The sequence below is a fragment of the Phyllobates terribilis genome, unplaced genomic scaffold, assembly GCF_046119375.1.
Source record: "Phyllobates terribilis strain yellow unplaced genomic scaffold, ASM4611937v1 Scaffold_9__5_contigs__length_417890890, whole genome shotgun sequence".
NCBI lineage: Eukaryota > Metazoa > Chordata > Amphibia > Anura > Dendrobatidae > Phyllobates > Phyllobates terribilis.
The window spans coordinates 302,922,338-302,935,167 of record NW_027362769.1 but is presented as its reverse complement, the minus strand read 5'-3'; the positions used below and the strand labels follow the sequence as shown (position 1 = coordinate 302,935,167).

General features: G+C 39.7%; 1 protein-coding gene across 1 annotated transcript in view; it reads right to left on the bottom strand.

Annotated features, from left to right (window-relative positions):
* Positions 1-2,400: 2,400 nt before the first annotated feature.
* Positions 2,401-12,830, bottom strand: part of CARD11 (caspase recruitment domain family member 11) — a 192,774-nt gene continuing 182,344 nt past the window's right edge. The window contains exons 22-24 of the mRNA XM_073647913.1: positions 10,573-10,697; positions 4,554-4,669; positions 2,401-4,342 (exon numbers count right to left, since the gene is read on the bottom strand). Of these exons, the coding sequence (XP_073504014.1) occupies positions 4,147-4,342; positions 4,554-4,669; positions 10,573-10,697 (437 nt within the window). The 3' untranslated portion in view covers positions 2,401-4,146. The remainder of the gene's footprint in view (positions 4,343-4,553; positions 4,670-10,572; positions 10,698-12,830) is intronic.

The following is a 12,830-nucleotide window of genomic DNA, read 5'->3' as shown; positions in this document are numbered from 1 at the left end:
TACATATTGCAAGCCGCACGTGAATTGAAGCAAATAGACAACATAAGAAGACTGACAGTTTACACTACACCTAATAGGGAAGCTCTTCCCAGTAGTAAGGGAAACAAAGGACTTAATACCATTCACAAGAGTCGAACAACAGAGGCATTTAGATGTATTGCAACGATAACAACCAACCCTGGAGAGGGTCGATCCGTTATGTTGATTGGACAAAATAGAGGCGTTACTGGGACCAGAATTGATGGGATCATTGCGCAAAATGAACCAGTATATTTTTTACCAAGTTTTGTATGGTCACATGGGACTGACCAAAAGTGGTTATAAAATTACAGTTAGCCGGTTTAGATGTACTAGAGTTGCAGACAAAGGTGGCCTTATAAAAATTGATAAAAAAATACTGGTTCATTTTGCTCAATGATCCCATCCTTTCTGATCAGCTACCCAAACAACCCAGATTTGTTTACAGACGTAGTTGTAATTTGTGTAGTCACATTGCTCCCAGTAACACCTCTATTCTGTCCAATCAGCGTAACGGATCGACCCTCTCCAAGGTTGGTTGTTATCGTTGCAATACATCTAAATGCCTCTGCTGTTTGACTCTGGTGAATGGTATTGTCATTTGTTTCCCGTACTACTGGGAAGAGCTTCCCTATTAGGTGTAGTGTAATCTGTCTGTCTTCTTATGTTGTCTATTTGCTTCAATGCACGTGCGGCTTGCAATATGTAGGCCACACTATACAGACCATGCATGCCAGGCTGAACAAGCATAGGCAAAATATTTGTAATTGTTTTGCCTTCCACAGCGTTTCTAAGCATTTCTCAATTGAACATCATAAAGATCCAAAATTTTTAAAACTGATCATTATTGACCAGATTGGGGATACTGTCAATGATAGATTGAATTGTTTGATCAATAGGGAGAGTTACTGGATATATAAATTGGGGACTCTTTCTCCTGAGAGATTAAATTTAACATTGGATAATGTGGTACACTCGTTTTTGCCATTTATGAGTGTGTCATTCGCTTGTTATGCATTGTTCTGTTGTTTTATTTGATCTTAATCTATTTTGTACTTTATATAGTTAAAATTATTAGTGCCCGATTGTTACCCACCAACAGGTGTGGGTTGGCTATATAATACCATCCTTGTAATTTCACCCCATGACCTGAAGAAGGCTGTATTCCACTGCCAAAACACGTGTTGTTTTTGACCTAATAAAGGTGTTTTTTTTTTTATTTCCTCTTCACCATCCATTCCTTGGCACTCCATGGACCGCGGCTTTGTCCTTCATCTGCTCTGTGTTTGTCCCTCCCTTGGGAGTCAATTTTGCTTGAGGACCTGCGCCTCAGGAGGACCTGCCGTGACATCACTGCCGGTCACGTGACCGCCCAAGCTGCAGCACCACGGCACGGTGGACCTCCGCTCTCCAGGCTATTCCTGGGGTTGTGCAGGGGTGCACAACCCAGTCAGGAGAGCAGTTTTCTTGCCCCATCTCTGTCCTTAATCCCCAGGTTTCACCCAGAGCGCCTCTTTTCTCTATCTTTCTTTTTACTGATCGTTCACTGACCTGCCTCCTATTTTACATAATGCATTTAGTAGTGCGGGGCTAGATAAAATAGGAGGCAGGTCAGTGAAGGCACAGTGAGCTGTCATAAGAGCATACAGATGAATATGTAAGCAGAGCACCAGATAGAGCGCCCCCCCACAGGCCGCCCCGAAGCACGAGCATATCATTATCTCCAAACTGAAAGTAAAGATTACACAACAACCACAGGACAGTGTAATGTCACCCACCTGATAGTGTATGTGGTTTACTGAGCACAATCCTGCTGACAGGTGCGCTTTAATGATTTTTGTGTTATGCTGATTGGTTCCCTGTTCCTATTTATACCTGCTTGTTAATCCTTAAAAATATCCTATGACTAAGGGCGCTACTGCTGCGCCAGAAACGCGTCAAGTTATTTTAGCTGTTTCTAACATGGATTAATAAAGAGTTTTTATTTTACCTCGGCAGTGTGCCAGCTACAGATCCTCCTTTTTCCTCTTCCCATGCCAAAATATAGCAAAATGTTGAAAACTAACACATAAAGGGATAAAACAATGTCAAACACAATTTTCTTCCTTATAGCTGACAACCATTTCCTTCCCGTTTACTATAATCACCAGGAAAATGGTATCACAACAACCAAACAGAAGTAATCACACTTTTAAACAAAATGCACAACTTTTAGTCGCGACTGTATATCCAAATGAAATTCATAGAACCAATACAAAAATGAAAAAATCCTCACTCCACAAAACAAAAATGTTCTTTATTTCGGTTAAGTTGTTAGTTTTACATTACATATCCTATTGTATGCCACATAACAATTACTAGTATCAAATATGCTAAATATATGGAATACATTAAGGAAGGTCATATGTGGCCTTTATACGTTAGGCTTTGTATAATTTTACCTTGACAGAACAATGAAATCTTGTTTTTCGTTATTGCACAAAATGAGTCTGCAGCAGACCAAGACCACTCTACTCTACAGTACTGCAGGGTAGTGCTCCTCCACCTAAGCAGCACATTGAAAACACCCATTTTAAATCCATTTCCATTAAATTCACAAAAAAATATTTCTGCAACATTTCATCTCTTGACTATTTATATTAATGTATGCCTTTATATTATTTTATATTAATATATATCTCATATGCTTCTATTAACAGGATACATTCTCTAGCCATATGGACAACCAAAAGTGCAAACCGTACAAAAATATCTACTTTGTGAAATTGCTAAACCCATTCTTTTGTCATGGAGCAGACCAAGGGAAGGCCAAGCCTATCAAAAAAAAACTTTCAGGGCTGTCCTGTGATAAAGTCTGATTCCTGTACGTATTATAAATAAAATGATAACTTATACCCCAAAATCAAGCCTAAACATGTACATTTGGACTTGCAAAAAACAAGGATTCATCTAGCTACATAGACATAGAAATAAAAAAAAACAGTTAAAAGGCTTTTTTTGGGCACACAGATTATTAAAGTATTGTAAAGCTTATCAGAAATGAAGAAACTTCATAGTTTACTTGCTGTTAAAATTCTGCTCTGTTCCATGTGGTGATGTGACCTCCAGTTCATTACTTCCTACTATAGACCACACAGAGTACAGAGATTTTCTGTCTGTGCTTTAAAGGACTCAGCCAGTAGCTGAGAAGTAAGCTCTGAATGGTGATGTTATGGGGATGTGACCTGTGATTCGTGGCAAGTTTACAGTGACTAGAGATGTGCACAGGGAGAGAGAACAGGGAGCGTGGATTGCAAGCTCCACACAGAAACAGTAATCTTATCAACTTGTAAAATTAGCCAAAGGGGAAGGAGATGGGCTTTCCAGAATACTAGATTAGATTAGAATAAATGACTACATAATATGACTCATTGCTGTCCTGCAGTATACTGATCCTGTGTGAGGCCAGTGTCAGCACATGTAACATTGTCTGCAGGAGAATCTCAGGATAGTGCATACAGGGTAAAGTCTGAAAAATATTAGGAATGAGAAACTGTGCAGTGATTTATCCATCTTGAGCCCGTAAAGAAGTCTCTAGATGGGGCTTTGTAGGTGGAATGGGTGGGCTGACAGGAAGCATAGGATGTAAACAATAAAAACCACAAAGTTGGCTGACGAGTTAAAATGAAAAGAAAGGGAGGTGAAGTGACTCTTCAAAGAGGACACTATAGATAGCTTCTTCCAGGAAGCATTATTTATTAGTAATAATTATGTTCTATTTTTAAAAATATTTTGGAATGAGATTTATTTTTTTCTGTGGACACCCATAGTTTCATCCATTACTACATAACTGTTTAAGCAGGATGTTGAGCACTGTTCATTGTGACTACTGTGCAAGAACCACAGATCTGCCAAACTAGTCACACACTGACTAATAAGAACAGGAACCCTGCGGTAAGCAGGTGTTAAGAGACCTTGTATAGCTGACATTAGTGGTTCTCAACTCGGAAATCGAGCATCTGTTACCCATATAGACCAAAATAACAGAAACCATGTACTATTGAAATATTTCAAATCAGAGTTCGACACATGGATTTACACTGGCAGCTAATCATCATTATGGTAAGGGAATATACACCTTTAAAATTTTTAATCATCTATCCAAATTGTCTTCCTTTGCTCCTCAGCGATTCTGTCCTTGATAACACGGATGAGATCATCAATGGTGTTCCATGTATCGGCCTCTATTGTTGCATAGAGACAGGGAAGGGCTTCCAGCTCCTTCTCTTTCTGGCGACAAGCACGTAGAAACTCCTCTTCATTTTCCTGCTTTGATAACAGCCTTCTGCAGGAGATGAACATAATGTTCACTTATTACAGCTATTAATAGCAATTGTTACATTTTACAGTTAGAATAAAGCTTTGCTTTACGTCAGCATTAATCAAAGTTCAAAGTATTATTTTATAAGTAAGACATACTGACTGCATATGTAGGACAAAGGCGCAGCATAAGACATTACCAATATTTCAATGAAATTCATTATGAATAACAATACCTGAACTTTTTCATGTTCTTCTCGGGCATTTTGATGAAAAGAATGATGGGGAACAATCTTGCTTTAATTAAGTCCTTTGTACATTGCAGTCCAATATCAAGCAAACAGTGCATATTCTAAAGAAGAACACAATGATAATGAAGCACGTTATATGTACTGGTAGTTGAAAATGCTTAAAGGGAACTTTTCTGATTATTTTTTAAACTGCCGGAAACATCCATTTAATACAGTTACTAATAAAAAGTAAATATCAGAGTAGCATGAATGTTCTCATTGCAAAAATCCTGCTCCCACACTGCAAGGGTCTCTGGTTTAGAACATGGTCACAAATGTGGGGGGGGGATAAGTGACCAGATCCATCCATCAATGGCCTCCAGTACCTCTGCGAACAGCATTTGAATTAATGTTGAAACTACAGTTAGGTCCAGAAATATTTGGACAGAGACTGAATCTTCATGACTTGGGCTCGGCATGCCACTATTTTTTATTTAAAATAAAACAATAGAGATGCAATTGAAGTGGAGACTTTCAGGTTCAATTAAAGGGGTTGAACAAAAATATCCTGTGAAACGTTTAAAAAATTGCAAACATTTTTCTCCAAAGTCTCCACATTTCAGGGGCTTAAAAGTAATTGGATAAATTTAACTTTACCATAAATAAAATGTTTATTTTTAATATTTTGTAGAGAATCCTTTGCAGGCAATGACGGCCTGAAGTCTGTAAGCTATGGACGTCACCAAATGCTGGGCGTCCTCCTTTGTGATGCTTTGCCAGGCCTTTACTGCAGCTTACTTCAGTTGTTGCTTGTTTTTGGGTCTTTCTGCCTTAAAGGGGTTGTCCACTCCTAGGACACCCCCTTCTCGATCTGAATGTTTGCTCCCGTGAAAATAAAAACACTTATACTCCCCTCCCGTGCCAGCGCTGTTATACGTGAGCGCCAAGAACGCAAGTGCCGACACCACTGGAACACCGCCAGCACGGGAGGAGAGTCTAAGTCTTTTAATTTTCACGGGGGCAAACATTCAAATCGAGAAGGGATTGTCCTAGTAGTGGACAACCCTTTTATGTTTTGTGTCCAGTATGTGAAATGCACGCTCGATGAGGTTGAGATCTAGTGATTGACTTGGCCATTGCAGAATTTTCCACTTCATTGCCTTAAAAAACTCCTGGGTTGCTTTCACAGTATGTTTTGGGCCATTGTCCATCTGTATTGTGAAGTGTCGTCCAATCAACCTTGCTGCATTTGGTTGAATCTGAGCAGAAAGTATCACCCTGTCTATTTCAAAATTCATTCGGTTGCTTCTGTCTTCAGTTACATCATCAATGGCCCAGTGCCATTGGAAGCCATGCATGCCCCCGCCATCACACTGCCTCCACCATGTTTTACAGAGGATATGGTGAGATTTGGATCATGAGCTGTTCCAAGCCTTCTCCATACATTCTTGCTCCCATTTTTCTGGTACAGGTTGATCTTAGTTTCATCTGTCCAAAGACTGTTTTCCCAGAACTGGGCGGCTCCTTTAGATGTTTTTCGTCAAAGTCTAATTTGGCCTTTTTATCTTTAAGGCTGAATAATGGTTTGCACCTTGTGGTGAGCCCTATATATTTGCTCTCATGAAGTCTTTTCTTCATGGTAGACTTAGATATTTAAACACCTACTTCCTGGAGAGTGCTCTTTACTTGGGTGGATGCTGTGAAGGGGATATTCTTCACTATGAAGAGGATTCTCCTATCATCCACCACTGTTGTCTTCCGTGGATGTCCAGGCCTTTTTGAGGTCCCAAGCTCACCAGTGCGCTCTTTTTTTTTGCAGAATGTACCAAACTGTTGATTTGGGTTCACAGCAATAGCTTCCAAATGCAAATGCCACACCCGGAATCAGCTCCAGACCTTTTACTTACTTAATTGATGATGGATTAATGAGGGAATAGCCCATGCAACCCATTAAATAACTTTTCAGATAATTGTTAAATTACCTTTGGTCCCTTTAAAAAGAGGTAGCCACATATTAAACAGCTGTAATTCCTAAACCCTTACTCCAATTAGAATGTGAATACTCTCAAATTAAAGCTGAGCGTCTGCACTGTAAGCCCATATTGTTTATATAACTTTATCTTGAATATTTTTTTGTAAATCGCTATAATGCCAAAATTTGAGTCACTGTTCAAATATTTCTGGACCTAACAGTAAGTGGTATTCAATGTAAGCAGCTAATGGACTGCTGCGGCAATTCAGAGTAAAGCTAAGTGCAGATGAGTGTATGCTAAATAGTCTGTTTTTCAGCTGTTTACCATCTATATGATTGGTTTATACATCAACAATTTCATAACTATTCAAAGGCAAAATATACAGTACAGACCAAAAGTTTGGACACACCTTCTCATTTAAAGATTTTTCTGTATTTTCATGACTATGAAAATTGTACATTCACACTGAAGGCATCAAAACTATGAATTAACACATGTGGAATTATATAGTTAACAAAAAAGTGTGAAACAACTGAAAATATGTCTTATATTCTAGGTTCTTCAAAGTAGCTACCTTTTGCTTTGATGACCGCTTTGCACACTCTTGGCATTCTCTTGATGAGCTTCAAGAGTTTGTCACCGGAAATGGTTTTCACTTCACAGGTGTGCCCTGTCAGGTTTAATAAGTGGGATTTCTTGCCTTATAAATGGGGTTGGGACCATCAGTTGTGTTGTGCAGAAGTCAGGTGGATACACAGCTGATAGTCCTACTGAATAGACTGTTAGAATTTGTATTATGGCAAGAAAAAGCAGCTAAGTAAAGAAAAACGAATGGCCATCATTACTTTAAGAAATGAAGGTCAGTCAGTCTGAAAAATTGGGCAAACTTTGAAAATGTCCCCAAGTGCAGTTGCAAAAACCATCAAGCGCTACAAAGAAACAGGCTCACATGAGGACCGCCCCAGGAAAGGAAGACCAAGAGTCACCTCTGCTTCTGAGGATAAGTTTATCCGAGTCACCAGCCTCAGAAATCGCAGGTTAACAGCAGCTCAGATTAGAGACCAGGTAATTGCCACACAGAGTTCTAGCAGCAGACACATCTCTACAACAACTGTTAAGAGGAGACTTTGTGCAGCAGGCCTTCATGGTAAAATAGCTGCTAGGAAACCACTGCTAAGGACAGGCAACAAGCAGAAGATACTTGTTTGGGCTAAAGAACACAAGGAATGGACATTAGACCAGTGGAAATCTGTGCTTTGGTCTGATGAGTCCAAATTTGAGATCTTTGGTTCCAACCACCGTGTCTTTGTGCGACGCAGAAAAGGTGAACGGATGGACTTTGCATGCCTGGTTCCCACCGTGAAGCATGGAGGAGGAGGTGTGATGGTGTGGGGGGTGCTTTGCTGGTGACACTGTTGGGGATTTATTCAAAATTGAAGGCATACTGAAACAGCATGGCTACCACAGCATCTTGCAGCGGCATGCTATTCCATACGGTTTGCGTTTAGTTGGACCATCATTTATTTTTCAACAGGACAATAACCCCAAACACACCTCCAGGCTGTGTAAGGGCTATTTGACCAAGAAGGAGAGTGATGGGGTGCTACGCCAGACAACCTGGCCTCCACAGTCACCAGACCTGAATCCAATCGAGATGGTTTGGGGTGAGCTGGACCGCAGAGTGAAGGCAAAAGGGCCAACAAGTGCTAAGCATCTCTGGGATCTCCTTCAAGATTGTTGGAAGACCATTTCCGATGACTACCTCTTGAAGCTCATCAAGAGAATGCCCAGAGTGTGCAAAGCAGTCATCAAAGCAAAAGGTGGCTACTTTGAAGAACCTAGAATATAAGACATATTTTCAGTTGTTTCACACTTTTTTGTTAAGTATATAATTCCACATGTGTTAATTCATAGTTTTGATGCCTTCAGTGTGAATGTACAATTTTCATAGTCATGAAAATACAGAAAAATCTTTAAATGAGAAGGTGTGTCCAAACTTTTGGTCTGTACTGTAGTTTCCTATGTTAATTGCAAAATATCCATAAAAAAACGGATGCCATGCGGATGGGAGCCCATATATAATGATTTTGAACACTCATTGATTTATAATTGTCGAGTCCCGAAATTGGGATCATAGTAGTACATGCTCCGATGTTTTACACGCAGATCACTGACCTACCGCATTGACTTGCTTTGGTCAGTGTGCTGTCTGTATGCTAGCCATTTGCATATGGACCGCTCACGGAATGGTTATATACTTGTCTGAACAAGCCCTAAAACACAGATCATGAGTTGACAAGTTGCCTTTAATTTCTATTTATTGCATTAGTATGATACTAATGGGGTTTTCTGGGCACACAGATTATTAAAGGACTGTAAAGCTTGTGAGAAAAGAAGACATTTCAGAATTACACGGCTTAAAAGTCTTGTCAGCTTGGCATGTCAGGCTTGACATGTCACTCTCCGCAAGGAGAAATGTTACCCCTTGGATCCTGGTCAAACGCCTCTCACCCAGCCAAACCTGATCTCACACTTTGCATTGATGAGGAGCAGTACCCCGCAACACAGTGTCTGCAAATTGAGATTCCTGGTTTGGCTTTTACCTTAAGTCATGTGGCAAGGCTCCTTGGAGGGTCGATATTGGCTTTTAGGATTGCTATTTCCTATAGGTGGCACTAGAGTTCTAGTCCTCTTCCAGTCTCAAGAGACAATTTGCAGAATTTACTATTAAAATTCTACTCTATTCCTGAGCTGTTACATGTCAGGTTACCTCAGGCTCCTTACTTCATGCTACAATATGTTTAAAGCACAGAGGTTTCTCATCTGTGCTTTGAATGGAATGTAGCCTGTCAGGTCAATATAGGAGGCAGTGTGGTCTGAATGGTGATATCATGCGGGCGTGGACTGTGATTATTGCAAGCTGTGAGTGACTGAGGACGTGTATTGGGAAGAAGAGAGAAGCTACAAAGGCAGTGCAGTCTCCACACAGAAGAAGTCATCTTATCACCTTGTGACTTTGGAACACACAGCACCATCCTTTCTGACCAGAGGACTAGACTACATTAGGTTGAATAACTACATTAGATGTCTCATTGTTCCCCTGGAGTGCACTGATCCCATGTGGGGCCAGTATTAGCACATGTAAAATAACCGACTGCAGGAGAGTGTCAGGATAGCACATATTAGCTGAAGTGGGAGGAATATTAGGAAGGAGAATCTGTATGCAATTTATCCATCTTGAGACTATATAGGAGTCTCTAGATGAGGATTTGTAAGTGGAGTGGGTGGGCACTGAGCTGTGGGAGTTTGAGTGCTGTGGGACAGATACTGCTCAGTCACTTGGGAAATGTAGTCTAGAGGCACATACAACTGTAGGAGCTGGCAAGAAAATTCAAGATTTAAACTACAACCAACCACAAAGATGGGTGCAGTGGTATGAAGGGTAGCTACAAATAAAATAAAGATAACGGATGGGGGTGATTGAAAACTGATTGCACAGTTTGGTGGCTGGAAAATCTTTTTAATATATAATCAGACGGTTGACTGCATTGGCCAATTCATTTAGGAAATTGGACACTGGAGGGTGGGGTATTCCTTGAAACTTTACTAGCATATAACTGGCATACAGAAAGGGTCAACCATTGACCGCTGTCTATGTGTATGGTCTTTTTCTTACTTCATGTCACCTGACTTGGATATTGTGCACATGCATTCATGCAGAGTTGGTGGTAGAAAGGGTGATGCGACATATATCTCCATAGTACTCATATATAAAATGCACATGATGGCTTATTTGGATATCGATGAGTGCCACACATGGGTATACACACACATGCCACGACTTATGTCTCCTGGGTATCAGCTACTAAACCACCACCAATGTGACTTTGAGATCCCTGATTGTCATGTTAGAAGATAATAAAATCAGTTTAGAGGCAGGTCTGATTGACACAATGGTCAGTACTGAGTATAAAAAAAACTTCACTAGAATTTAAGTTTTAAACAACTACATTTTTTTTCTTACAATACTTAGGGATTTTTTTGCAACATACCTTGGAAACAACAGACTCAATATTAGCAGGATTAATCCACTCATATGAGTTTGGGTTTCTTTCTCTATAATAGATGATTGTTTCTGTTCTCTGTTTCTTCTGAAATACTTCCTTTGGTCCACTTTCTAGAAATAGAATGCAAGAAAGTGAAATATACTGAAACTGTCACAATACATTTACCTAAGCGGAGTCATGCCTATTATACACTGAGGTAAAAAGGGTTTTCTCATACACAGTCACTTGCAGGGTACATCAGGCGCTGTACTGCAACCGGTCCTACACCACTGTCCTGCACAATCCAACCCACCTCAATTAAAACTAGTAAAACTTTTATTTTGCCATACATTTTCGTCATGCAGTTTAAAGGGATTGTCTTGTCAAAACTGATAAGTCTGCAGTCACTCTGTGTGACTGCAGACTTATGAATCCCCCCAGGGCACGCACTTGCACTGCAGGGAGTCACCGGTGTCAGAACCAGTAGCAGATGGTATGTATGAATTATATATACCCCCGGCCAGTGGGCGCAGCCTCTTTCCATACACTTGTGACTGCACACTTATCAGTTTTGACAGGATAACCCCTTTAATATTTGTATGTTTTGCATTTACAATTTGAAAATAGTAAAGAGCCACATCGCAGGCCTCTGACCCAGCCAACCGGTCTCCTGCTTTGTACTGATGAAGGCAAGAACCCCAAAATGACTGTACCCAAATAATCATTCTGGTTTGGCTTTATACCCTTATTTGGTGAGGCTCTTTAATCCTTTACCGCAAAAGCCAGTTTTCACCTTCCTGGACACAACACCATTTTTCAATTAGCTTTGGAATGAATCTGCATATCTCAGTAATTCTGAGAATTTGGCAAAAATGTAGAAAAATTTGCAACTTTATGTTGTCATCTTTTTTCAAATGTCCTTTTATTTTTTTAAATGTTAGAAGGGCTAAAAGTTTTGTAGAAATTATAAATTTTTTACAACAAAATTTATAAAATCGATTTTTTTACAGACCTATTTATTTTTTTAAGTGACTTTGTTATGATTTTATGTCAGAAAGTGCCCCAAAAAGTGATATTTTAAAACCTGCACCACTCAAAGTATTCAGCCACATTCAAGAAGTTTGTTACCTCTTCAGGTGTTTCAGAGAAATTAATGCAAGATTGAAAAAAATGAAAGATTCCATTCCTTCAACTAGAACATTGCTTTAGGGTTACATTTTTCATTTTCACAAGCTGTGATGAGAGAAAGTGCACCCTGAGACTACGTTCACACAACCATATTTTCGGGCTCAGAAGGGGCCATTTGGCTTTGAGAGTTATGGACTTTACTGGATTGTTTTTTTACTGCTTTTCTAGCTTTTCTTTGAGCTACTAGTAATGTGAAAAACTTCAATTTTTCTATTGAAGTATGACAGATCCGAGTAAGTGCTTGTTTTTTTGCCAGATGACTTGAAGTTCATATTGGTACCATTTTGGGGTTATGTAACTTTTTTTTTAATTGATTTTCATTCTAATGTTTGGGACTAGTGATGAGCGAGTATGTTCGGTTAACCCTTTCGGCGAGCATGCTCTGGTGTTTTCCGAGTATCTTCAGCGTGCTCAGGTGTTATGTTTTAGTCACTCCGTGCTCATGATTTGCGACTGTTTGACAGCTTTAATACATGTAAGGAATTCCTGTTTCTTAGTCACTCCTCACATGTATTAAAGCTGTCAAACGGTCGCAAATCATGAGCATGGGGTGACTAAAACATAACACCCGAGCACACTGAAGATACTCGGCGAGCACCTGAGTATGCTCGCCGAAAGGGTTAGCAGAACATACTCGCTCATCACTATTTGGGACACAATTAACAAACAGCAATTCATGAATTGTCTTTATTTTTTTTACACTGTTTTATGCTGCAAAAGTACAGTCCTGGCCAAAAGTATTGAGAATGAGACAAATAGTAATTTTTCCAAAGTTTACTGCTTCATTTTTTGTAATGGCAATTTGCATATACTCCTGAATGTCAAAGAGTGATCAGCTTAACAGAAATTACTGTACTTGCAAAGTCAATATTTGCCCAGAAAATGAACTTTAACCCCCAAAACACATTTCAACATCATTACAGTCCTGCCTTAAAAGGAGCAGCTAACATCGTTTTAGTGATTGATCCATTAACACAGGTGTGGGTGTTGATGAGGACAGGGCTGGCGATCAATCAGTCATGATTAAGTAAGAATGACATCACTGGACACTTTAAAAGGAGGTTGGTTCTTGGTAT